The 26777-nt window shown below is 35.3% G+C and overlaps 1 protein-coding gene across 1 annotated transcript in view; it reads right to left on the minus strand.

Moving 5' to 3' along the window:
- Positions 1-26777, minus strand: part of NPAS3 (neuronal PAS domain protein 3) — a 613103-nt gene that overhangs the window by 283471 nt on the left and 302855 nt on the right. Inside the window, exon 3 of the mRNA XM_056347593.1 lies at positions 23788-23870. Within this exon, the coding sequence (XP_056203568.1) occupies positions 23788-23870 (83 nt within the window). The remainder of the gene's footprint in view (positions 1-23787; positions 23871-26777) is intronic.

Raw genomic sequence — 26777 nt, forward strand, 5'->3', positions numbered from 1 at the left:
GATGCTCAGTCTGTGCACTTTAAATCAGATTCAGTAATTTTAGACCACCTTAATCTCCTCAAAATCAACAGCCAACATTTTCTTGCTATGTCTAGGAATGACACTTCAGCAATAAAATCCTATTTCCAAAAAATGGATGGGATACATTCAGTGGCAAATTACTTGTAATATTTTACAGATTTACTCCACTACACCTTTACTACAAATCTTACAAAATCAGCACTTATTTAAACCACAGCCATGTTTATAGACAAGCAGATATTGTAAATCATAGCCAGGATCCAACTGGTAGAATAAACTTACTTGCAAAGAGATATCTCTTCTAGGAGTATGTTAATAAATCCAAACCTAACTTCCAACGTATCTAAATTCAGGGTACAACAGTGCTTGAGATTTTTTTTAAATACACTATTTTCTATTTCCTCAGTCTCACCGTCTCCATGTTTGTCTTGATTTATTTGCAACTAATCCTATATTACTACTAAGATTTTTAACATAGAAAATTATAAACATATTCAAACAAACCATTTAAAGTTAAAAACAGACCCTTCTACACAAGAGCTTAAAAAAAAGATAACTAATTAAAACACCTTCAACACTTCAGAAAAGGAAAGCGTGGGGGGGGTGGGGGTGTGTGTGGGGGGTGTGTGTGTGTGTGGGGGGGGGTGTGTGGGGGGGTGTGTGTGTCTGTGTGTCTGTGTGTGTCTGTGTCTGTGTCTGTGTGTGTGTGTGTGTAAGTAAACCAACAAAACCCAAGGCTTCAATTGTTGTTCACAACTGTCGAGAAAAGACATTAATTGGCCAGTTTGGTGTGACTTTCAATCTTTGCTTTAAAAAAAAACGGTCTGGAACTAGCATAAACTCACTTGCCATATTAGAGACATCTGAAAAACTTGCAAAACATGTCTACTCCAGCTGAGTTTGAATTATTTGATCTCTTACTTGCATATACGCTGACTTTCCCCATCCTTTTTTAAGAAATGAAGATAAGTCAGAAAATTACAATGGTCATATATTCACTGGCTTCCATTCAGGGAAAAAATTATATGTCCACTGAAAACAAATTAGAATTGTTCCTAAATTGGCTTGTAGATACAAGTTGTCCCCCTTACAATTAGTTTTGGACACAATGTTTAGATGTGGCTTTTTTTTGCTCCACCTATGAAAAAAATGCCTAAATTATTTTTTCTGCACCAAGCCAAGACTATTATGGAAAATCCTAGTTTCTAAACTAGTCCTGCTGGAACTTCACATTAAATTCCAAAGAAAAAAGCAAATTTGTCAACTACTTTTTAAGAGATCATGTTTAGTCACTTCACTGCACCAAATTGAGTAAGTACATCCATCCCATTAAGAACATAAAACATTAAAAACTAGCTGGAGCCTCCTAATTATAATTTCTTCTTGTAAAATAAAAATTACTAATCCTAAAGCACTTAATTATTTGGTGTTTCTTATTAAGACAAATGCGTAAAACCTGAGTGCTTAATTTTCCAAAGTTTGGCAATTACTATTCCCTGTAATTTTAAAATCAAAAATAAACCACTGTTTATAGCAAAACATAATCACAATGCGCTTTAACCCCTTGTTCCATCAAAAACAAAACAAAACAAAACAAATCTAACCCCAAATCTCAAAACAAACAATATCACTTGGTTTTATCCCAGAAGTTTCTAGGTAATGAAAAAAAAATTCTCATGATGACTGCCCTTTATGCACCTGATCTCTTGACCCAGGTTTCAAGGCGGTTGTTGGTTCAGAACTTTGTGCATTTCTGCCTGGGTTTTCCGCATCTTAAATATTCTAGCTGGTGTTTTTCCCACTGGCTCTTAAGAAAAGAACTATTGTTAAAAAAACCTCAAGTGTCTCAAAGACTAATCATAGAGGAACTGATAAAATGAGATAGATGGACAGCCAGAATACGTCATTAAGTCAGGACAACATCATAAGCTTTAGAATCAATAAACAGAATCAAACATTATTTGGATACCATTATGCAGTATGAAATGGATTTTTTTTTCTAAAGAGGATATACAGCCTTGAAAGAGAAACAACAGGGAGAGGTGATTTTTATTTTATAAGATTTTAGTTCTGATTCGTAATATTAAGTTTTGTTAAACACATTACATTTTACTTTTGTTTCCTAGATTATGTGGAGTAAACAATGACATTCAGTAGTCATGTTCTAGAGAAAAAATATATAGTATGCCCCTTTGGTGAAACAGTTTTTAAATTCTAATAGAATTTCAAGGTTATTATCTATTTCAGATCAACACTGGAGGTCAGAGTTCACAGCAGCCAGAATTTACAAACCTCCAATGGGTTTTGATTGACAGCAATCAGCATCTCTTCAGCTTCACTGAGGGAACAAAGTACAGGTCAAGACAGCAGGCGATTTCATCTGTCATTTTTAATTATCTAAATGATATTCACAGACAAAACCTTTCCCATCCATCAGGGCATCACATTACCATAGACAATGTTTGTTTAAAGAAGAGGCCATAAAATCAAACAATTATGAATGCAGACAAGCCTTGCTATTGACTGCATAAATAATCAAGTGAGATTTCCAAAACTCTGCTAATGAATTGGTAGATTGCTGGCAGGAAGTGGCAAGTAATAATACAGACAACAATCTAATGTTCTTATTGACTTTTACTAAAGCTTGACTACAGTAGCAAAGATCCAAAAATGACGTCAAGTAAGGTTTCCATAGGAGCCGTATTGATATCAGTACAGTGCTAAAATACAAGTAGTTAACTCCTGACCTTATAGTAGGACCAGCAATCCCCCAAGAGAGCTGAAACACTAGAAGTACAATACATCATGAGCTGAGCCAACAGCCTCAGGGCTCCAACAGCATTACTGCGCAGGCAAGGGTCCCTTCTTTTACCATGTATAATAGTCTAATCTGCAATAATTCAATGGGAATCCCCAAAATTAACTCAATTTGAGTCTGTTATATGAGTAAATAAACACCTGTATGCTGAGCTTGAAAAGTTTGCATTTAATACTGTTATGAAAAATATGGTGTGCAGAATACAGCCCATTGGAATGGACAACTTTCTCATCCTGATGTCCCCAACAGGTTAACAAAAGTCACAAATAGTTTAAAGGCCAGAGTCCCAGGTGACATAAATCACCATAAGTCTCTTGCTCCATTTACAGTATCATGCCTATATCTCATTAACTATAAACATATGTAGCTAATTGACCCAAATGTTAACGACAGCATTGGTTTCATTCACCAGAAAAAAGCAGAAAATTATCTTTTCTGCTCAAGCCCAACATGGCAAAACTAGTAAGAATCTCTTTCCTGGGTTCTAATAAACCACCATGAGACCTCTGAGGAAAAGACAAAGGTACGGGAAGACGATACGTGAAATGGGAAGGCTGCCTGCATTCAGCAGGGCAAAGCTAAAGATGTACTTTCTCCCACTAGGAAATACAGGAAAAGGATATCTTCTGGGTAAAGGAATTAGGGCTGGCACCAGATGCACTGTGATGACAGCAGCCAGGTAGGTGTACAACAAGAATAAGAGTGAGAGTTTTTTGCAAAGGCCATGAGAACAGTTATTGAGAGAGAGAGAATAGCAGAAACATTCTCCCCCATTACCACATGTAGACCAGATTGCTGTCAGCACATGATTCTAGTTTCTTTCAGCTGAAAGCATATCACTAACACTACAAGTCTCACGCTTCTCACCCATATGATGTCCGTGGTACTGGTCTGGCAAACACTATGGAGCGAAAAAGCAGGTTTGTACTTCAGAATCTCAGTAGTTTTTCCTGCCAAACAAAGTAAGCCAATCTATGTTTGCAAAATCTTTAACTGCCAGCTGTGTTTCTGGGACTGTCCTTCGCCGTTGTGTCTGAATGAGCTCAAACTAGTTCACTGATGGTCTCATATTAGCTCAACCACATTTTTCAAATCTTTATTAGCTCTTAATGATTTTTTACAGATGTTAAAGAGGGAAACTGGACTGATCTCAACGGGATCTCAAAAAAGCGAGGCTTTTAAAAGGAAAAATGGAAAAAGCTCATGATCCAGAGAGAAAAGAACTATCATTATATTTGATCTTGGCTCACAGAAAAAAAAAAAAAAGAAAAAAAAAAAAAAGATGTCTAATTAGTCCCATGTAACCTACCTCCTGGCCTAAAAAATTAACGGGAAATTATTCCCTTCCCCTTCAGTCCCCCTCCCGCCGCCTACTGATTTTAATTATCCTCAGAGTACAACAGATTCTCACCAAGCTTGGTCATGACGACTAAACAGACCCTGCAGATTGTATCTTTCTACTGCAATTTTCCCCCTTGAACACATAATTGGTAATGAATGCAAGGCATCTACTTTTACAAAGTATTGTGCATCTGTTACTAAAAGCCCACTCAGGATTCCATCTCAGTCAGTAATACGGTATGGCTTGCTTTCTCATGTTGGTAACCAGACAACAGAAACATTAAGATTGCATTAATGGTTTACAGCTCCTAGAGCCAAGTCTTTTAGTTTAAGTTCCACAGGTTCAGGTTTCGAGCCTCAGGAATAGCCTGGCCAGTATTTGTTCTCATCAGCTTGCAAAAGTGACTGATACCCTGAATACACCACAAATGGATATCTGATAGAATATAACGTACTTATGTCAACAGAAACCACTCTAGATCTGACTGGAGTCAAGACACTGCCAACCTAAATAAAAAATAGTTCAACATTAAAAAAAAAAAAAGTTTTGAATGAAGAGGTTAATTATCTGTCCAAATCTAGATAATTTCACTGTAGCTGTATATTACAATGGGAGAGATGCATGTAATTCAGATTTACATTCATGATTCTGGGTCACGGAAGATCTAAGTTTCTAGAGAAGGCACATACAACCAATAACTGCACTGAAATTACTCTACAGGTGTTCCTATGTAGGATACCTTTAGCAACCACTGCTAAAATTGTACGCACAGTAACTTGGTGATTCTTCCCAAATATGAAGAACCTGGGTCTACGCATTTCACCAAGATAGTTTTGCCAGTCTTTTATCTGTCTTACTTTGTAAGTTTAATACTATGATTTATTGTGATTTACCTTTTCTTATCCACAGGAACTACTTTTTGTACTATTAGCATTGTAAAAGAGACTTAAAGTTTATAATCACTGTATCATAATATACAATTACAATATTTTAAGTCCTATGGGTAAATACCTTAGGGTTGTTAGAAAGACATCTCCTTTCCCTTAGGAAAACATACTGTTTTCTAAAAATCCTAACATATATTAAAAATATTTAAAAATGCTTTGTGAAGAATGCTTCTCTAAAGTATTAAGTTGTGTTTAATACTATTCCTTCTTCTACTGCAGCAATCATTTACACCATGGACAGTCTGAATTAAAATAATCCATCAATGCATCATAGTTTGGTTGCAGGCAGTGACACAAAGGACAATGCCATGGCAACAAACCAATGGAACTATAGAAGTTTCATAGTTTCAACAGAAAAAAGGAGTCTCAGCTAGGTGTCTTTCTTGGAGAGGAAGCTGTCAATATTTATATGAATTATTAATTTTAGAAATTATGTGCAGAATTTTTTTTTAATAAGACAAGCCAATTCTGATTAAAAGAAGATTTTGAAGGATGGAGGTATTTGGTCCCAGAACTTAACCGTGAAACTCCATTGAAAGAAAACAAGTATTAATGTAAAGGTTTATAAAAGATCTTGAACTGACAGTCTAGGCAATACAGACACAATTGTTCTCAATGAATATATTATATTCCTTCTCCCCTTGATAGTAGCAGTCATGATATTTTCAGTAGATGAACGATTTCCTGGGGAAATTCTACACTAAAAGACACTTCGGATTTCATTCTTTTCATAGTTATTTCCTACAAGAGAAGGCTATATTCCAGCAAAGGACTTTAAAGCAAATGATTACTGACTTCAGAATGTATTTCAGGCTTTTATAGGTTGGTGACCTAAGAAATATGTGACCAGCTAAAGTTCTTTGAGAAAGATGGTAACAAACTTAAACATTTAAACCATCTTTATTTATCTGTTATTCCAGTGCCCCAGGATGAAATATTCCAGGTTTCAAATCACAGAAGCCATGAAAAATTATTAAAGAAATAAGAAAAAAACCCCAGTCACCCCACAATAATCCCCCTGTCAAGGAATTTTTCGTCGCTGAAGATGTTTTCTAGATTTGCAAAGCTATCTGAAGAAAGCAATATAAGAATGGCATCAGAAAGTTGACCACATTAGTTACCGATATTGGTAACTAACCACATTAGTTACCGATATTGGTTCTTTACCAATAACAAAAAACCCAACATGTTATGACAACAGGCACATATTTTTCGAGTCTAAATCAATCTAGAAGTGTTTAGCTTGTGTAATTAGAAAATGTCCTATCTCAAATGGCTCAATGGTTTGCATAAGATAAGATCACCACATGACCAGAAGTGAAAATACAACATGAACAAAAAACGCAAAGTAAAAAAAAAAATTAAATTAAAAAAAAAAAAAAAGAGTTGAACAGCAAATAACTCTCCTTGAAAGAAGAAATCAGGGTAATATATGCTTGCACAAAATAAAGCAAGGAAATTATCTTGAAATAAATGAATCTTAATGAATGATTTTGTTATATTGACAGGGAACTATTAATAAACTTGTTCTTAAAAGAGGTACTTCATTTGAAGGAGGAAATCTTTCTGCCTATAATGAAAGCTGTTACACTTTTCTGCAAAAGCCTTTGCCATACCAGAATATATTCAGTCATTTTCCCTGAGCAGTTCATGATATTCAGTCCTGGATACTATTTCTTTAATCATTCTTACCATAATCTTTTTGTTTCTGCTTAGTCGTACCTATTAAGAGAATCATTTAAGCACCTTTGAAGCTGAGCATATACTTAAGTGTAGGGTTGAACTGAAGCACAGAACACAATTCCAAACAAGTTTATCAGAACTGATTAGCCAGACAGATAATACATGCTCTCATATGAAAATATGTTTTCAGCTCTGGTTCATTAATAGCGATATAAATCAGGAGTATCCACTGCAGTCAGCGGATTAAACAGTTTCTAAAAAGAGTGAGAGAAGCCACAGGACTGAATTACTTGCATTTGTGAGGCCCACACAGTAGATGACATTTTCTGCTTCTTAACAAAGCATTAAAAGTTAGAGAAATAAAGTTCCACTTAGCTACTGTCATAAATTTCAGCAGGACAAGATCTTAGGACCTCCACCACCTTATAAATTTCTTACAAAACAAAACCTGTAAGTTTGGATTGAGGGGTTCCACTTTTTTCTCTTTTTTTTTTTTTTTTTTTTTGAGAACTTTTGCATTTTGAAAAAAAGAGTGTAACACTACCTGATTTTCAGCTAAACACTGAAATGCATTTTTGTACATTCAGTCAGCTCCATATCCTGAAAAGGTCTGATTCAAAATATGCTCTGAATTTCCTCCTTTCTACTCTCTTATGAAACTGAAAACCTGTTCTCATTTTCAGAGTAAAAATTCAGTTATATTCCTGTGAACAACTGAAATAAAATCTATTAAATTTTCATTGTGGCTTTTGTAATACTTGTGTGGTTTTTATTTCAAAGATAAATGCATCTGTGCTTGTTTCTCAGCTGACTTCAGTTCTGCTAGTCTGTTCTCTACAAGATTTTGGTCTTTGTATTGTATTGTAAAAACAGCAGCAATTTGTAGAAAATCTGTGTATTCAGTGTTTTCCACATGACACTAATTTACTGTGCTAGGTATTCTCATCTTTTATTTGGACTGAATTTTTAAAATGCCATTAGCTACATACTGTGGCTCGAGCTGCATAAAGTTCATGGAGGAATTTGATTTCAGATGATTAGCTAAAAATTTATTACATGACCCAAAGGTTTAGCTCTGCAGCAATATTTCAAAATACACAATATTTAGGGAAAAGGAGAGCAAAATCGGAACACTGCCACATGGCTTACTTATTATTCCTCTTCAGGATCTTTTGTAGATCAATTGTGCTGAAGAGGTCATGCAAATGGATGATAAACCTACATGGTCATAAAGGAATGCTTGTATCTTTATGTAGCCATCTGCAATGCCTACTGAATTTCACAGCCATATCTTTTTTTCCTGTGGACAGGATGGCCAAATAGAGACCTCTGTATTCCTGACAGTTCTTTTAATCTACAATTAATATGGTCTGCATTGTTGCTCACTACTGCTTTCCTGTTAATATTCCTATTTTGAACAGTGACAACCAAGAAGTTTCACATCTGAACCTTCAGCCTGACAGGACAGAATGAAACACCCAGGCATTCACGTCTGCCCTTCCTTGGGGTGCCTGTAGAATACATCAGTCAAAATGCATAAAACACAGAGTACCTGAATAATCACTAAATAAAATCACTTAAGATTTTAATGAAAAAAGTAATTTATCAATACATTGGCTGTAACATTAATCAGGAAAAAATGTTCCCCCTCCCCTTAAATTATTCCCATTAAATTCATGTTAGTTTGAGCTTTTTTGAAGTGCTAACATGTGAGGAACACTCACAGAATCTGCTTCTAGACAATTAGGGTTAATTTCTATGCTTCTGCCATAGTCACGAAAGAGGGAAAATTTGCTTGAACAGGTAATTCACAACAAAAGCTTTATTTCATAATTGTGAAACGCCTTCTAAGTCTAAAGTTAGCCTTCTGCATGCCTCAGGTGCTTCTGCCAGAAAAGACACAATTTGCGTGTAGTAAGAAAAATCAGGAATTAATACAGTTTAATGAAACAGCATAATCAGCAAAATAACAACGCAGAGCAGTTTTTTAAAGGTTTCAATACCTTCCAACAAGAGATTTTCTGGGGAATTACCTCCATGGTTTTATTTTCCTTTTTTTTCTAATATGAAGTACTTATTCCTTATGTAATGCATAAAATGCAAAATAAGAAATAAGATTATGGTGACAGACACCTATGACATCTCTAAAATTGTATGTCACAAATCACAGCATGGCAATCATGTACCTAATATTCAAAGTACTACATATATTAATGACAAACTACATGAAATATAAAGGAACTCTTACTGTACAGAAAGAAAACTGAGCAGAGGACATTTTTGTTTCTGTTTTTAAAAAATTAAAAATGTCCTTTTTTATCTCAAGAAAGGTTTATAAAGACATAACTTACCCATGTCTTCGTGGGTTAAAATAATAAAAGATGGGCATTGTGCCATCTCTTCCTTTTATACTCCTGATTTTTTATTGTGAAACATTTCTATTTTAATACAAAACCAAAACCTCCCTTATGCCAATCAATATAAGTATTGGTTAAAAGGAAACCCACACCTCATAAAATCACACCTTTAAGAGAAGCATTACTGTTGTTTTCATTCACAACACTTTAAAATAAAAGCATATAATAGATAAAATACAATGAAATACCCAAGGCAGAAGCGTGTTAAGCCATATTAGTTCCAAATGACTAAAATTTTTAAAGTACTAACTAAATGAATTAGTAATTATTGGCTGCTTATTTTAAAGGATTGTCATTTTTTATTTAAAGAGCTTTGAAGTACATGCTGTGCTGTCGGTAATCCTTCCAGTACACTCTCTCTTAGAACAGAGGAGGCTTCTACAGCCCTCCAAATTATAAGATCAGCACCCGAAAATCTCTATATACTATATGTATTCTATATGAGAAAGAGTTGACCAGAAATTTTCAAAATAGAAACTTACAAGCTGTGGGGGAGAGCTGATAAAAGTAGCATGTGTTCACATTCACAGTCCACTCCTTTCCCCCTCTGTGAAGAAATACCTATCTACTCTATTCAAGGGTGTATACAGCTCTGGCATTTTGACCACTTAATGCTTACAGTGAATTTAGTTTAAGGATCTAAGTCAACCAGAAGCAAATGCTCCACTTCAGCTACCTCTGAATGAGATTACAGGCAAGATGGTTTAACTTTGCTTTCCAAGTTCTTTTATACCTTTGGCCTGTAAAGGAGGTCAATGCATGGCATTTTTCAGTCCTAGAATGTCCTCGATGCTTCTTGGTGCCAATAATTCATTCTTAAATGAATACTTCCGTTTCAAACTTCCTGAAAGACAACCCTCCCCTTGGCTTATATAAGAGGAAAGTAGTATCGGATAAAGAACTTTGCTAAAGGAGAAAATATTGGGGGAGAGGGGAGGCAGAAGCCCTCATCTCTGGCGTGGGATTTTCTCACTCTCTGAGATTGCTTGGTGTGGCACAAATGGATTTGGCCCTCAGAGGGTTTTGAGACTGGGATAGTATAAGAAGAGAACTTTTTATTAAAGAGAAGTTATTTCAGGGTTTCTGGAGATCAAGGCTGACTTGGGAACCCACACCGATTCTCCCAGGAAAATGAGCGAGTAAATATTAACAAAGTTTCTTCTCAACGTGAGAAAAAGAACACTTGTAAGTTCCAGTCCTTTCAGAAGGATTTTTTTTTTCTTTTGGCATTTAAAAAATACTGTAATTTCCTCAGTGTGCTGCTGCTTTTTATATGCCTGCATAAGCAGAAAAAACCTGACGTATCACAATCTTGCCACGAATGGGAAGAGCCCTCGTACAATCTCACAGGACATCTTTTGACCTAAGTTGGCCTTTCAAACATAACAGCACTGCTTCAGAAGACTTGGCTTATCCATTCAGTGACTGTGCTGGCTGGGATCTCTAACTCATTGGGAATACAGAATCTGCTCCAGGTTGGGAGCCAACTGCTGGTGTAACACTGACAGATGCAGGACCCATATGCCCAAGTCTGGGTAGGATGCCTGCATCACTGGCATCTGGATGTCAGCTTTCCTTTTCTGGCTCTATTGCTGGCTTTGCTGATAAACCCGATTGTCTCACTGCTGTGGGTCAGCCTGCTGCTGCCCAGTAGTCATGTTTCTTGGATTAGTGAGTGGTTCCTCTCTATTAAGGAGTACTATCTGAGCATAGTATGCATCCCTTAATGCTTTCAGATGCCACTACACATCTAATTTCAGTATTTCTACTGTTCCTGGTGATTTAGGCAAAGATGCTGAAACTTTGCAGGTGCAGCAAATCTGTAAAATTTATAAATGTTCACTCCCTGTCTCGTGCCTGGGGAGCTCTGCTGATAGCATCCATTGTTTTTTAAGCCTAAATATTTTTTTACTGCCAGGAACTGCAAATGTAAGATTTGGATTACACCACAAAGATTTTTTTTTTTTTTTTTATAAAAAGGAAAACACACCACATTAAAATGTTCTATATAATAATAATAAAAAACCCACAACCAACCCCCCAAAAAAACTCTTTGTAAAAAATTGCCAACATATCATTGACACCTACTTAGAAATTTGCATGTATCAGCCTCAATGGGCACATTCTTGACACTAAAGTAAATAAAATACACTGTAACTAAAATGTTGTGCTTTGGTGTTGCAACTGTTCTTCCTTAGTTGTTCTGAAAAAGTATTTTTTCCCCTTTGACTTGGGAATGCAACAATACCTTAATACTTGGGAGCAAAGCTTGACAAACCAAATAAATTAAGATATGTTAACCATTTCCTCAGGTAAGAAATCAGAATGGCCATTTTCCATTTACATTTGGGGTCTCTCCCAAAATCACAGCCTCTCCATGAGGGAGGTCACTGAATGTTCTTCTAGAGCAAGGCTTAAGGGTATACATGCTCCTAAATTCAGCAATAGCAGCTACAGTCACTTCCTGCCAAGTCTCTTACATGTAGATAATTCATACCCTCATCAGGAATAATCTATCTGGGAGTTGGGAAAACTTTTGTAGAATGAATGCCAAATGCTGCTAATTAGCCATTGGCAAATACTGGAAGCATGGGGGGCAGTACAAACTCAGTAGCCTAAATGTGCAAGGACTAGGCATGAAGCAACCGCCTTCCTCTCCCACAGCATGTGCCCAATCTAATGTAGACTACTGCATCCTAAAATGTGAAGGGGGGGGGGGGGGGGGGGCCTTGCTAGGCACAAATAAGAATCCCTATAAGATCCTCAATGCCAACGCCAGTGAACAAGAACAGGCCCTTCCACAGGAAGGGGTAGTATCTTCTGTTGGCCAACTGAAGTAGTTTGATCTTTCACAGGCATAGCTTTAGGAGCCTACAACTAGGTGTTCAACAGAAAATATCTATTTTTGTGTGCCAACTGCAACACATAAAAATGGCTACTTGCAAGAAATTAGACACATAAAAACATGAAAACATGACTTTCATTCCCAGGACAATAAACTTGGGTTTACAATAAACAAAATCAAGTATTTTTTAACTTTTTTGATAGACCAAAACAACCATTGTATCCTTGAAAATCTGAATTGTTTCCTGCTCTCTAATATACATAACTATTATTTATATTTAGAATAATACTAGCCATTTTTCTTCAAAGGGTGGATCATATTCTGTCTTTGATTTTGCTTGAGTACATAATTTATAAAGGATGAAAAACCCTGCCTTAAACATTACTATTTCAGACATGTAAATGTAAAAATAAAAATTTAAAAATAAAAAAAGAAAAGAAAGACAAAGATGACAAAAAGAGAAACACCAAGCTTAGCAGGACAGTCTTTCAATAAGATTATTTAATGTCCCAAACTGTTTGTTCTCAGATTAACACAGAGGTCTTCTTATTTCCAGAATTGTCTACTGACCATATACTTTATACAAATAAACCTCAAAATTCTAAACCACAATAGAAATACATTTTTTGTGTAAAAGTTTGGTTGTTTTGAATACTGAAACACTGTTTCCAGGCTTTCAATTTAACTATCACCTATAAGTGACCTTCTCTGAGACTCTACAGAGGATATCAGAGTTTCTACAGGTCTGTTACACACTAGGCCTCCACTCAGACTCAGGCTTTGTTTTGTTTATTTTCAATAAAAGTGTTTTTCATACTGTGGACTATGAAGCATTAACTGATAGCCTGAAGGAAGCTGACCAGTCCTATACTGTTAGCACCTCCGTTCTTCCCACTCCCTAAACTACATCAATAAGGGAAGAGAGGGAAAATAAATGAATTAAAAAAATACTTTCACCTAGTATTTTTTTGAAAGTAAACAACAAAGTGGTTTTATCAATGGACTAGGAGACAGCTGCTATAGCAAAGACAGTATCCTCCATAATGGTGACTGTTCTCAGTTGTAGCCCCTCTGGAAATGTGAAGAGGACTTCTGAAGTCTAGACACAAGACACACATCAATCACAGAATTTTTTTCTCCTTAAAGTGTGCATTAAAGGCAGATAATCCACCACCTCTGTGCTGTAAAAAACATGAAGTGATAAAGATTAAAATCTTTAAGTTGAGCAGAAGATACAACTGCAGCGTATCTTCTAATACTAAGTGCAAAGCAAGCCAGTGATACACACTTCAAATCACTATCTATATGTAGGAAAGAATTCATTAAATCAAACCTGAATTCAATCAGACACTAATGAAGAGGTACAGTCTTACAGTAATGTAAAACAGTACATCTAAATAGTATTCTCCTTAAAACAAAAAAATTGAAAGAAGAAAACAATTCATGGGCTAAGTGCTGTGCATAATTAATGACAGAAGTCAGCATTGATTTGCATCTGATGTGACCTTATTAAATGTCCCCAAAAGAAAATATGATACAATGTAATTACACACAATTACCTCACTTCTGGAAATGTTATCATATGTTTCCATAGTCCCCTTTTTATTTTCTGTACAGGTGGAAATTCTAATACAGTGACATTTTAGCAGCAACTAATTGAAACAACCACTTTTAATCAACTTTTGAGATAATATACTTCAGAACAGAGAGTATTTTCTATAAGCCTGACTTGTTTATTTCAACAATATTAGTATTCCTTTAAATGTTATGTGCTTTAAAGTCTGTGTAAATGTGTTTGCACGTTCCAAGTAAAATCCAGGGGATACAGAACTGCATCTGGGGCTCCAGCTTCTATAGCAGTGGGGAAGGCTGTACACACAGCTTCCGTGTTAATGTTTTATTTTTATATTTATTTAGACCTCACAGTTAAAAAAAAAAGTATGAAAAAGTGACTAGGAGATAGCTGATATGATGAAATAGCTTAGGATTAAAAGCAGCCTTAAACAATACCATTCACATGAATCCCAACTGTCCATGCTCCACTTGTGTTCTCTGTATGCAGACTCCAACATTTCCCTTTGCCAGCACCCGAGGAAAAAGAGGGCACATAGTGCTGCCCTTCACTTCTCTTGCAGAGGAGTGCAAAGGATATTTAAAGCCTATTTCTAGTGCTTTTTGTTTTCATAAGAACTGAAATGAGGAATACAGTAATCTTTGAAACTGTTATCAATGTTTTCAAGAGACTGAAGAAAAACATCCGTTAACTTGCAGAGCATGCCCATGAAATATACTTTTCCCCATTTTTATTTATTTATATAAAATCAACACCATTTTCCTTTCTTGATGAATGCTGTGATTACAAAAAACCAACAACCCCACAAGGTATTCTGAAACCAGGACACTTATTGTCCTCACCTATATCTTTACAAACACCATAGAAGGTATAATTCTTTCTGGTGAACCCACACATTAGTTTATGCTGTCTATACTTTTGAAGCCACCTTACTTCAGAGCAAAATAGGGCTAAATCCCAAATCATAGTTGAATGTAGACTCCACTAAATAGTGTTTTGTTGATGTATCTGAAGAAAAATTCCTCCTTCAGCATCTACAGGCTGCAGCAAGTCCTCCATTTCTTTTAATGACCTATTCCCTCTGTCTGATTCAATACAGCCCACTGGCTATGGAAATCACAACACTCAGCAGGTGACAACAAAATGGTCAACAAACAGTGCTGAGGTATGTCATTTTCTTCAAATACTTTCCCAGGAATTAAATGACACACTACGGTATGCTGTGTCCTGCTCAGATCAAATATTTCTTTATTAAATGAAACTGCATGCTTTTATATATAGCTGCCATATAAAGTGCGGGTTTAAGTGTATTGCTTCAAGCTCCGATTGCAAAACAATTTGCTATTTCCCATCCCTCCCCCATTCTCCTTTTAGCATATAACCCCTTGGGCAGCAACCGCTAGGATGCTATACCTTTGCCATAACTCCTGATTGAAAGCTCTGCCCTTATGGAGTCAATCTGATGCACTTACTGTGACTGGGACAAATTGGAGTATGCAAATCAGCACCTTTCGAGTTTCCTGAACCCAGGAAACCCTCTTGCTATGTGTTCCAGCTAATGGACCTGAGATATCCCTTGTAACTGCGCTGTCTGTGCAACTCCTTTAACCTTTTCAGATTCTGATCTAGCCTTTGTTCCTAGTCCTTTTTAGAAATGTGCAATGTATCAGGCTAGCTTCTGTTATAATTTAAACCGGTGTAAAACCAGAGCCATATCATAGCATTCAGTGGCATTTACACGTTTAAAGTGCAAAAGAGCATCCACCAGTGAACAGAGGCCCACAAGATTAAACTCTGTGACAGAGGTCTTTCTCCCTCCATTCAGCTTCAAATACTTATAATTACTCTGAATCACTTACACTCATATAAAATGCACAATTAGATTTCTAAAGTTCTAAATAACATAAGGTATAAGAGTTTACCCTTTTACTACAACAGGATGATCTTCTAAGACTATCAGTCTACAAAGTACTTGAGGAAAGACTGGTGATCAGACCAGATTCTTACGTAGTTTATATATTTAGCTACAGAAAGTTGAAATAGCATCTATCCTTAAATCGTAAAGAGGAAACTGCTACTGGATATGCCTTATCCCTGGAAAGGTGCACCACAAAGCAAAATACTCAACTTTTCTTACCAGAGTTCTATGACTCTTTTCACAACATATCAGTGTTTACACTGTTTTCTCACCTTTAAACTGTGTTTGTGTGAGGTATTTGAGCAGTTAATAACTAGACATTTCATGACACCCCAAATTACTCTTTCCAAGTAGACTGTGTGTCTATCTTTTTCTCAATGTAATGCTTAGTAACTTAACACTATTCTGCCTTGTTCAGTTTTTATTTTTTTTAAGACTTTGTTTCTAATTTAAGGCTCTTAGAATAATCCAGATTATTTTCTTTGGTCCTGTCCACTTAGAAATTGTATTAGTTTTAGAAGGTTGTACTCCCCTCTGTGTATATACTACCATTTCTTACATCATAAATCCATCACGTTTGTTGAGTTTATACCAAGGCATTACAGCATCCCATTTATTACTGTTATCTCACTCTTCTGAATGACTAATTTGAACTTTATACAGTTGTCAGCTTTTCTAGATAAAACATGGTTGCATACGGAATGATTTTGATTTCAGATTGAGATGTAGATTAAGTGTCTAATTCTCTTCCTGTGTTCAGTTTCTGTATTGTACTTGGTTGAAAGCAACCAGTGCCCCTTTTGGTTTTGTACCTGTACATTCTGGATGTCACTTAATTTCAGGAACAAAATTGATAAAAAATAAACTGTACATGATAATAAGGAGGTTCAGATTAAAAAATTAAGTATACAAAGCAGACTACATGTGTGCCTTATAGAAATCATTCCATCTTAGAAGTTTACATGATCTCCAGATCCTCAGTTCTGCCTTGCTATGTATTCATTCTGTCGTGTTGCATTACACACAGCTCTTCACTGTGAAGAGAAAGCTTAGAATCACTTTGCTGTGTGGTTTCATCTATAACAATTACTTCGTCTTAATTCATCTCTTAATTCCCACATTATTTTTGGTGACTGATGCATAATTTAACCTCTATTTCATCCCCAAAATCTTTACTTTCCAACAGCACAGATCTATGCTGTCCAACATATCCTAAGTTTTGTCAGCTTTTTCACATTTTCCTCTTTTTGTCTGCCTCTGAAACACGCTAACAAAGGTCAGTTGGTCATCTACCCCTTTAACCCAAAGCAGGCTGAAAAAAGCTGAATGGTCATCTTGTCCTCAGAAAGTGTACCACTGACATCATCATTAGCAACTGCCCTTCGCAAATCTCCAAGCCAGTAGAAGTCTTTTCTGCTAACACCTTTTACAGCCTGGAAAAATCCTCCCTCAGCACTACCATCTGCTGCTCCCTCACCTTTAGTCTCGTGTCACTATTTCTGTGTTGACTAGTGTTATACAGAGATAACCTCATTATGTAATACTCAGAGCAACTGAAAATAGCAAATGAGAAGATAAATCTTCTCCCTAATATCTTATAGCACTCCAACACTTTCCTGTCTATTTTCCCACTTTTTTTCATTTTCTTGTCAGATGGGGCTCCCTGTAATAATTCAAATATTGGAAGAAAGATTTCTGCTCAGCTATAGCCTAGCCAGCCACAGAACTGCCTCTAAACTTATTGTGAGCTTGTACTTGTTTTTCTACTGCTTCTATCCTATTAAAACACTCCAAGGTTTTACGATACTCAAACATTGTGAGGAAGACAAATTTTAGAACTATGTATTTTCTAGTTCAATTATGATTATCCATACTGCTTTGCCGATTTTAATTCCTGCGAGTGTGCTTACAAAGCTAAGTATTAGTACTTGTTTTCACTACAGGAGAAACTTCTGTTAATAGCATAACTCTGTACCTTCATCCACAACCATCCATTACTGCAAAAACTAAATAACTTGCTCTGTTCACTGACCTCTACTTTACCTTAACAAAAAAGATTCATAGGTTTTGCACAATCTAAACTGGTTGCATGCTGAACATGCATATTTACAATGTATACAAAACTTTACTTGCATGGTCTCCAGCAAGATGCTTTTAGAAAAAATGAACAGTGTCATTGTCTTGTTACATTCTAATCTAATTATTATAGGTACATAGCGATGTCTTCCAAACATGACTAAACACTGTAGTGAAATTGTATAGTGAATTCTTTCCACTTTTTGTCTATACCAAGCCTGATAGAATACCATTGTCCTATGAAGAGTATTAAACAATGCTGCAAAAATAACAGAAATTAAAGACAAGACCCATTTGGACAACAGCGTAAAAACTCTGATGTGAAAGTTTCCTTCTGGGTATTTGCTTCTACACCTTCTGTATTTGATAATATTCATTTATAAACCGGATGATAAAACAGCATTAACTTGAGGAGAACGTGGAAACATTTTCCCAATAAGTACCAATTTTTCTGGTTGAATATGGGAAAAAGCCTTTTCCTTTGTTTTGTAACTATGGAGATATTAACAATATTTGTTAGCATTCAGTTGATCTTTCATGTGCCCATGAGTACTTCTGAGAGTATCACATGTATGATTCAATCTGTTATTTGAAGCTATTAGACAGCTCAGTAGGATGGGGTCAACATCTAGAACACAATTATAGACAGAGCTTTCTTGTAGTTTAGCAGTGCAGGTTGATGAGGTAGTAGCTGCCTGCAAACAGAAGACTAACTGTTAGTGTTCACTTGGAGTGAAAAGACTTATTAATTCTAATTTTTCCCAAGGAAATTTAAGATCATCTGACACGCTCCAGAAAATTACCCAGTGACCCAGATATAGTCTAAGCTACTCTATCTGGTAGTGGCATCACCTGGAGTGATTCACTAGAAACCAAGGTGTTGCCTTTATCCCACACATTTACTTCACAATTAATAAGGGACCAACTCTGAAGAACAGTAGTAGACTATATTGACATACAGCATATATTTGTACAGTTTCATGTTAGTCTTACCACAGCGCAGGATACGTTCATAAAAGAAAATAATTCTAAAATAGGAATATAATACTATTAGAATGAGGCACATCTTTCAATTGGTTCACAATGTTAGCAATTCATCAGGCTTCTTATGTCCATAGGGTGTGGGTAGTCTGTTGACCTTAAATACAGAAAAGCTGAAATAACATCAATAGGTCTAATAACCTGTGGCTTCTCTGTAGGATGGAGGTAAAAACAATTAAATCTCCATGAAGTTCCATTGACAAGCTGGGCTTCCAGTGGTGTAAAAAGGATGTGAATAACATTTACAAAATATCAAATTGCCTTTGATTCATGGAAAGCTTGGGACCACTGCATGGAGTAAAGCCAAACTGCAGCATCTGAGCCATATGTAACTTGCAAGTAGTTCAAATTCTGCTCCCGTTATATGACTACATTACATGATATAGCCTGTGTTGATAGAGAGGCTGCTAGGAAGTAAAACAAGGGCTTAGAGACCTTGTGTGTACTACAGATGACTTTGCTAGGTCATGTTGGACACAACTGCACATGTACTACAGGTATCCTCTCTCTGAATTGCAAAACACTCTATCCAAGCTTAGTGGTTTGTATCTTGTGGCTCTTGGCTCCGTGATGATGAAGAATATGGCTTATAGAGTCAGAACGTTTGTGTTGAGGCTGTCTTTCCTTTGATCTTAGTAGGGACTTGATTTTTCTTCCCTCATTGAATCTGATACTGCAATTCCAAAGACCTTTGTTCATCACAAAATACGTTCTTAATGGAAGAAAAACATAGAATATAAAGCAAAAGGGAAATGCAAGTCTCATAAATTTTTCAAGATAATGTTCAGGAAGGCTTAGGAAAAGCTTCTAGGAAGGTAGGTGGGCTCCCTTATGGGAAAGATTGAGAATTCAGTGATTTTCATCCATTTGTAAATTACAGGTGTACAAAGTATTTCACTACAGGACTGGATTGTTCATGAGATTGGTAGTTGGGTGTTTGAAAGCTTTTTTCCCTGTTTAGTTCAGTAGTTCAATTCTATCAATTCTATCAAAAGTACCTAATGAGGAATAACTTTAGGGGCATAGCAGAAATCAAATGGGATCTTTTTTTGTCTATTTTGATTTTGGGTTTGGTTTTGTTTGGTTTGTTTTTGAAACTCATGGTAGAAATCTGTCACAACAGTTATTCATCACCATTTGGTGCTCACCGTTGACAAAATCCACTAAAACAAAACAAAAAAACAAAAAACAACCAAACAAAAAACCACAACCAAAGGAAAGAAAAAAAATTACATCTTTGTTGCACTGACACTTCATTATCTCTCCGATTTAAGGATTTCTTCACACAAAATTAGGTAGAGGTAGGACAGTATAGACAATCTAAGACTAGTGTCTAAGTTCTTGTGTACGGTAATATAATGCTATATGAAAGTGTTAGAGTTTCTTAAAAGTAGAATATGCACTGCTGAAGCGAAAGAGTGCACTTATGAAAGTTATCACTCTCATATGCAGAAATACAAAATATGTACCGGTCACTACAGTTCAGATATAGTTCTATAATTATTTATAATATATATACCATTTTTCTACCTTATTCTGACTTTAAAACTATTCCATTGTGTTTAATCCCAAATATTTTTATTCTGTAAGAGGCCACTGGTATTTTTCAAGGAAGAAATACATATTTTTTAAAATATTAAATTTTATTTGAAAATACTGTACATTTTACTTTTAATTGTTTTACAGTTCAAATTGTAAGGTGTGTTCTTTTTTGTTCAAGAATTTTAAAAGCAACTAATTTAAATATGCAAAATTATCTTGAGTTGTTCATACGTGAACTTAAAAGCCATGCAACACAGGAAAATTAAGTAATTATGCCTCCAAGTTATTTACTGCAATTAAGCTCATTTATCATATGCAAATTAGTGCAAACTGGTCTCATTAGTTACTAAATTACTCAATATGAGCTGAACAATGTAGCACTCCAGTTTGTAATGAAAAATCCCTGTAGAGGCAAGCAGTATCAATTAAGCTAATTTGCATATGCAAATATATTCACTAACTTTCCCTTTTCTCTATATTTAGTTCTACATTTCCTGATCATTCCTGATTATATGAAGAATATGGGGTTACTGACCCTTTTCCACACCTTCTCAACAGCAATGAAGTTAGAGAAAAAATCCAGGAGCACTGAAAAAATTATAATCTTGCTAATTTTTACAACCAGTTTCCGCCAAATTTTTTAATAGCAGGTACCAGAATTAGTATTTTTTTACTGGGTTTACTTAAGAAACCAATATAAAATATGTAAACAGAAACGTAAAATTGAAGATGTGTTTACTGAAGTCTATTTCCTTTGTAACACCACTATTAAGAAGAAGAATATGAAAGGTAACAAAGCACGCAATTTGGCAAATCAGAAACTTGTCAAAATTAATTAACATATTTCCATTATATATTTTTCTCATCTATTACAAATATTTCCACTTTTCATCATTCAGGTGGAATGATTTAAAAGACATCATTTAAAAGACTTTTTGCCCTGATGCGAATATTCTCATAGAATAGTGTTTGGGCATTCGTCTTTTGTGGTGTCTTTTTTCCCCAAGAACATAATGGACAGTGGTTTTGGCTTCAAAAATACTGTGGGAATCTCTACAGCATGATATGAAGCAACCAGCTGTGGCTTGGAAATTTTTTGTCATGATTGATACCACTTGCTTGTAGAATCAAAATGTAAAATACGGCAAGATGCACCTCTATTTCTGTTTTTACAACATCACTATAAATAAACTATATACACTTTTTTTAAACATACTGTATTATGCTCCTCATGTGTCTGTCAATAGATTTTGAAGTATCAAAATATTAGAAGGATTAGAGAGGCTCCTTAACTTCTGAGTTTACACTTAACCCAGTCTTCAAAGTATTAATAGCAAAAGGGATTAAACAAACTAAATATTCATTCAACTTCCTCCAATAGCAAACTCTGAAATGAAACACAGGTATTTCCCAGGTATAATCAAGGTTGTTTACTTCACTTGCAAACAATACTTATCACAATACTGCTTTGAAAATCACTTCTAGGAGCAGTAGACTAAATGAGAACTCGTTAGAACTGTATTCCACCACAGAATCTGTCTGACTTTGTTTTAAAAAACATTTGGTCTTCTGGAGATTACCTTTCTACCTACAAGACCACAAGGTAGTACTTTGAAGTTTGTTCAGATCTGTTAAAAGTGATGCATTTGAAGGTGTGATCTAGACTTCCCTGGCAAATGTTGATTACTCTGCTAAAATAACAGTTTTTAATATACCATGACAATCTCGCCACCATTATTAACTCATTTTGTCCTTTATCCATCATCAATAGTCCATTATATTTTAAATGTCAGAGTGGAACTTTCCGTCATCAATTGAGAGATTTATGAGAGTAGTTTGGTAAAAGCAACACCCTCTCTGTAAAGGCCACACCTCAACAGATACCTAATACAACGCTGATGGTAATTTTGACTGAAAATCCTCAGTTACAGGTACAAGTGTGATACATTTTTTTACTCGTACTATGATAGTTATATCCTGAAAATACCTTAACATATGTAAGTATAAAAAAAAAAGAAGGGGGGGGAGGGGGATGATGATGTACCTAAAATAAGTAGTACAATCACTAAAATCACTAATTGTTTCAATATGCAATATGTGAAAAACTCAAACATCAAGTAGTGTTTAACGTGACCATCCTAGGTTTTTTCATTTTCATTCCAAGGGTCATACCTAATATTTAAGGAGTGTATGTAGATCAGTCTCAGTGAGGTTGTATCTAGATATTTCTTAAAATTCATATTGTAAAAAACATACCTTTAGGATATATAGTACATGCTTATACTCAAAACAACACACTGAAAAATTACTTAAACTGAAATACCACAAAACTGCTATTTCATAATTTTTTCTACAGTTATGAGACTACAGAAGTGTTTCCATCTAATATGAACAGTACTTAGATGCTGTTGCAGATACCTTTGAAACAGTAACTATAATACAAGTATTCGCTAACCGAATCAAAACCTTGACCTAGACCTTTGCCAAGAGTATACAACTAAGTAAATCACTTCATTCATGATTTTTGTTCCAAAGAGAAATTCATTCTACTAGATAATGTCATGTTTTCCTAAAATTATCTTTGTTGCTATTCTGCATTGAGTTACTTTATAAAGATGTGAAAAATCTGACATTATCCATAGTGCTTTTGAATGCCACAGCTGAGTTAGTACAGAGAGATAGCTCTCAATCATTTCAAATTAAGTGGAATATTTCTCATGATAATATCCTAATTTACCTCTTTTGTACCTCTCAAAAGATAATACACCAAGCAATATATTTGCATGGAGAAGCTGTATACATTGCTAAATAAGAGCAGTGATTCAGTGCTGCACTTAGAAAAGACTATGTGGTTTTTATTTCGGTAGTGCTGGGGTTTTGCCATGCTGACAAAACATCACTTTTTTGTTCTTAACTACTTCTGTTCCATGTCTGATTATTGCAACCTAAGAAAGGTTGTAGTAACCCTGAAAAAACAAAGTATGCATAAGAATGTTTCCACCAAGTCTTTTTTTCCCCAGTTTAATCTTCCTGGAATATAACAAGTTGTACAGTGTGACCAAATTCTTAGACAACATTAGATTAGTTTTTATCTCATAGCTAGGGAGACCTAAAAGGCATGCTGCTGTTCCTTTTTTTTCTTTTTGCAGATTGTTGCAAATTTATGATATATAATTGTGCCAACTGGGATATAAGGGAGGAAAGCAATGCTCATAAACCAAAACGGGGAGAAAAAAACTCCTAAATCTTTATGTGACACATAAGGCAAATCAAATCACCAACACAAAATACTGTTTTGTGCACACATACATATAAAGGCATTCTGTGAGCAAACACCTACTGCATAGTTTTAAACAACAAAATATTGTGATTCAGCTAAATAATACTTGTCCTCCCTTTCATTAGTATTCTTTCAATTACGGTCTTTCTAAAAAGAAGGAAATATGAGCTTTAAAACAAAAATATCTCATCAATATAAGTGCTGATAATAACACTATTCAAATTATTGGCAGAAATATAACTAGCTAGTTATTTCAATTTTTCTTGGAAAAGCCATTTTTTTACCTGTAAAATATGACTTCCCAAATGTGATTCAAATACTTCAATGGCAAGGGCACTGGGACTTCTCCTGCGCTGGGCACCTATAACTGAATAAAAAACAGTTATGTTGCAAGGTCTGCACATTCAATTATAATGCACCCCGATCACATCATTTGACATTAACTATTTAAATATGCTTCATATTTTATACACCAGTGTTGATTTCAAATTTGCCTTGCGTATATTAAATAAAATTGGTACGTAAATTTCAGTGACTCAAATTTGAAGGATAAAATCATTGTTTTTTGTTATTTAAAAATCTATTTAAATTTCCGTGAACTCTGGAAATGAATCATTTATTCAAATATATCCCAAGTATAGGAGGTTTTTTTGTACGTGGGGATGAAAGCATGCAGAATTTAGTGAAAAATACTATTGAAAAAGCAGAAACACATAACGTAAATGTTTTGAAAAGTGGGGATAAGAACTAAATATTACTGAGGAATCAGGAAGATATGAGAGATTTATCTGAACATGTTATTTATCTTATTCGAAACTGAAATAAAATAAGCATTAAAAAGTCGACTTTTTAAATACATCTGAGATATCAATGTTATCGCTAAGCGTAGGGGAGTATTGTAGTATTCCAGTTATCCATGTTAGTTGCTGGAATAGTACTTGAAACTTCAGTTTCTCTATTTAAATTATATAGTTTAAAAGTACAAAGTGAGTAATAGGCAGTTATGTTTCAAAGGCAGCAGTGACTACAAGAAAGGCTGAGGAATCATAAAAGTAATATGTTGTTAAACTGTTTCTGTCAGGGGCACAAAGCCAGCAATCCAGCCTGAATATAACTGAACACAGGCACCTACTGTAAGTTGAGGTTTCTTCTTAGGACTAGGCTGGCTTTGCCACATGACCAGAGAAAGCTAGAGCACAGAGAAGACGGCACAGGGCTCCAGGAACTTTTCCTTCTTTTCCTGTCTCTGTGCCAAAGCCAGGTATATCCATAGCAGAGAGAATAGGTGAAATCCGTTCTGCATCCTTTTAAAGCACGTACGAAAACATTTACATCCAAAGGCCCTGATGGTCTAATGCATCTGGAACTATCAAAGCACTAGTGCATCTTTACATATTGCTCTCTTTACGTGCACGATAAGAAAAACAAAATACCAAGGATCCACTAAAACAAGCAGAATGGATGACTGCCATTACTGAACAGGCTAATTTAACACCAATGAAAACAAAATACAGAGCAACAATTTCTTAGTCTTCTATGATACTGGCTGCCAAACATGATATCAGTAAGAAAGGATAAATGACAAGTAATGATAGTCATATTGACCCGAAAATGTAATAACATTCCTTACTGATGCTTCATGTAATTTCCTTCCAGGAAATTCTAAGCTATTTATACTGAGCAAACAGGTGGCTTCATAGCTAATAGATTGAGGCAATAGTTCATAATTACAAATGGTGACTGCTGTAGAACCAGTATTTTCTAAGTCCTCCTCTTCTCTCTAAAGGTATTCAAGGACATAGATGTTAACAACTTAAAGGAAAAGTCTTCAAGACTTCTGCTTTACACTGCAACTAAAGTTGGTAACACACCAACTGCTGTATTTGGGTTTTTTTTAACTTCAGTTAGTATAGTGACTGACCCCACATGTCAGTATAATATTATTCTTCTACAGCTTTTGGTACTTAGTCTTATATTTTTCTATATCGCCCTTCTGATTCTATATAATTTTGCTCCTCTTTGCACTGTCTCATCTTTTCTATAGCTGTAGTGATGCCCACTATAGATAGAAATGTCTATTTCATGAAAAAAAGTAAGTGCACATTAAATTTTCTAGCAACTTAGACTCCTTTGTCTTTCCGTTTTGCAGGAAGAATTAAAGATGATCCTTCTTTTGTCCTTACCCTGCCACCAGATACATTATCAAACATTTGCTTAAACTGAAGTTGTACCTATATTTCCAAGAGAGACTTTAGCTTTAGTTGTGGGACTAAATATATATATATAGCACACTGTAAAGATTATCAGTATTCCTATTATGATTGCTGTCAGTTAGCACTGTGCTTTGTGTAGTAATTTCATTCATAATCTACCAGAACCAAAGAGAAAATACACAGTTATGACCTGCTAGACATCATAGTAGTCTCCATAAAAGCATTGCAAAAAGCAAAAAAATAAAATAAAAAACCCCACAAAACCTCCCTGAAATCCTTTAGGTCCTTTCATTTTCCCATCTAGACTGTCATATTTTCCACATGTTGTCTGAACACATCACCATTTGGAATTTGCCTTCTGATTAATTTTCTGTTTCCTGCCCATATCCTTCCTTTACAATCCCTCACCATTTTAAAGTGTATCCCTTACATATAGAATTTAGTTATAAGACCTTAATTGTAGGGCTTTCAGCGTGTGAATATCATAAATTGAATAAAATACAGGAAGATGGTGCAACGCTTTTTTAAACAGTAACTTTAACTTTAAATGGTATTTACAGGTAAGTCATCAGTTCTTCATATTTTGGACACTCTCAGTTCTATAGATCAAATGAAAACTCTTCAAGGTCAGTAAGTTAACTAAAAAATGAGAGGGCCAGATTCGTCAATTAAATCCTCTATCAATGCCTGCATCCTAATAGCTGGTGTACATGTAGACAAATATCTTGTAGTACTTTCATGCCATTCAGTTCATTGACATTTTTATAGCAGTAGAACTCTTGGATTTATGTGTCTTGCACTTACTCAGGTGATGTGGGATTGTAGTGACAGTTCCTAATCTTAGAACCAGCATGAATATGTTACACAGAAAACCATTATGCTTCTGGTAGCCTTACAGTGGCTCTTTTTTGGTAACTGACTAGATGTTAAATATGCACTTCCTGGATTTCATTCATTTCCCTAACTGTCATTCTTAACATTCTGAGGAATGAGACAGGAATATTGAGACAAATATCAGGAATATTGAGACAAATATAGAATAAAGGGAAAGAAATTATCTT

Source organism: Falco biarmicus, chromosome 7 (genome assembly GCF_023638135.1).
Source record: "Falco biarmicus isolate bFalBia1 chromosome 7, bFalBia1.pri, whole genome shotgun sequence".
Lineage (NCBI taxonomy): Eukaryota > Metazoa > Chordata > Aves > Falconiformes > Falconidae > Falco > Falco biarmicus.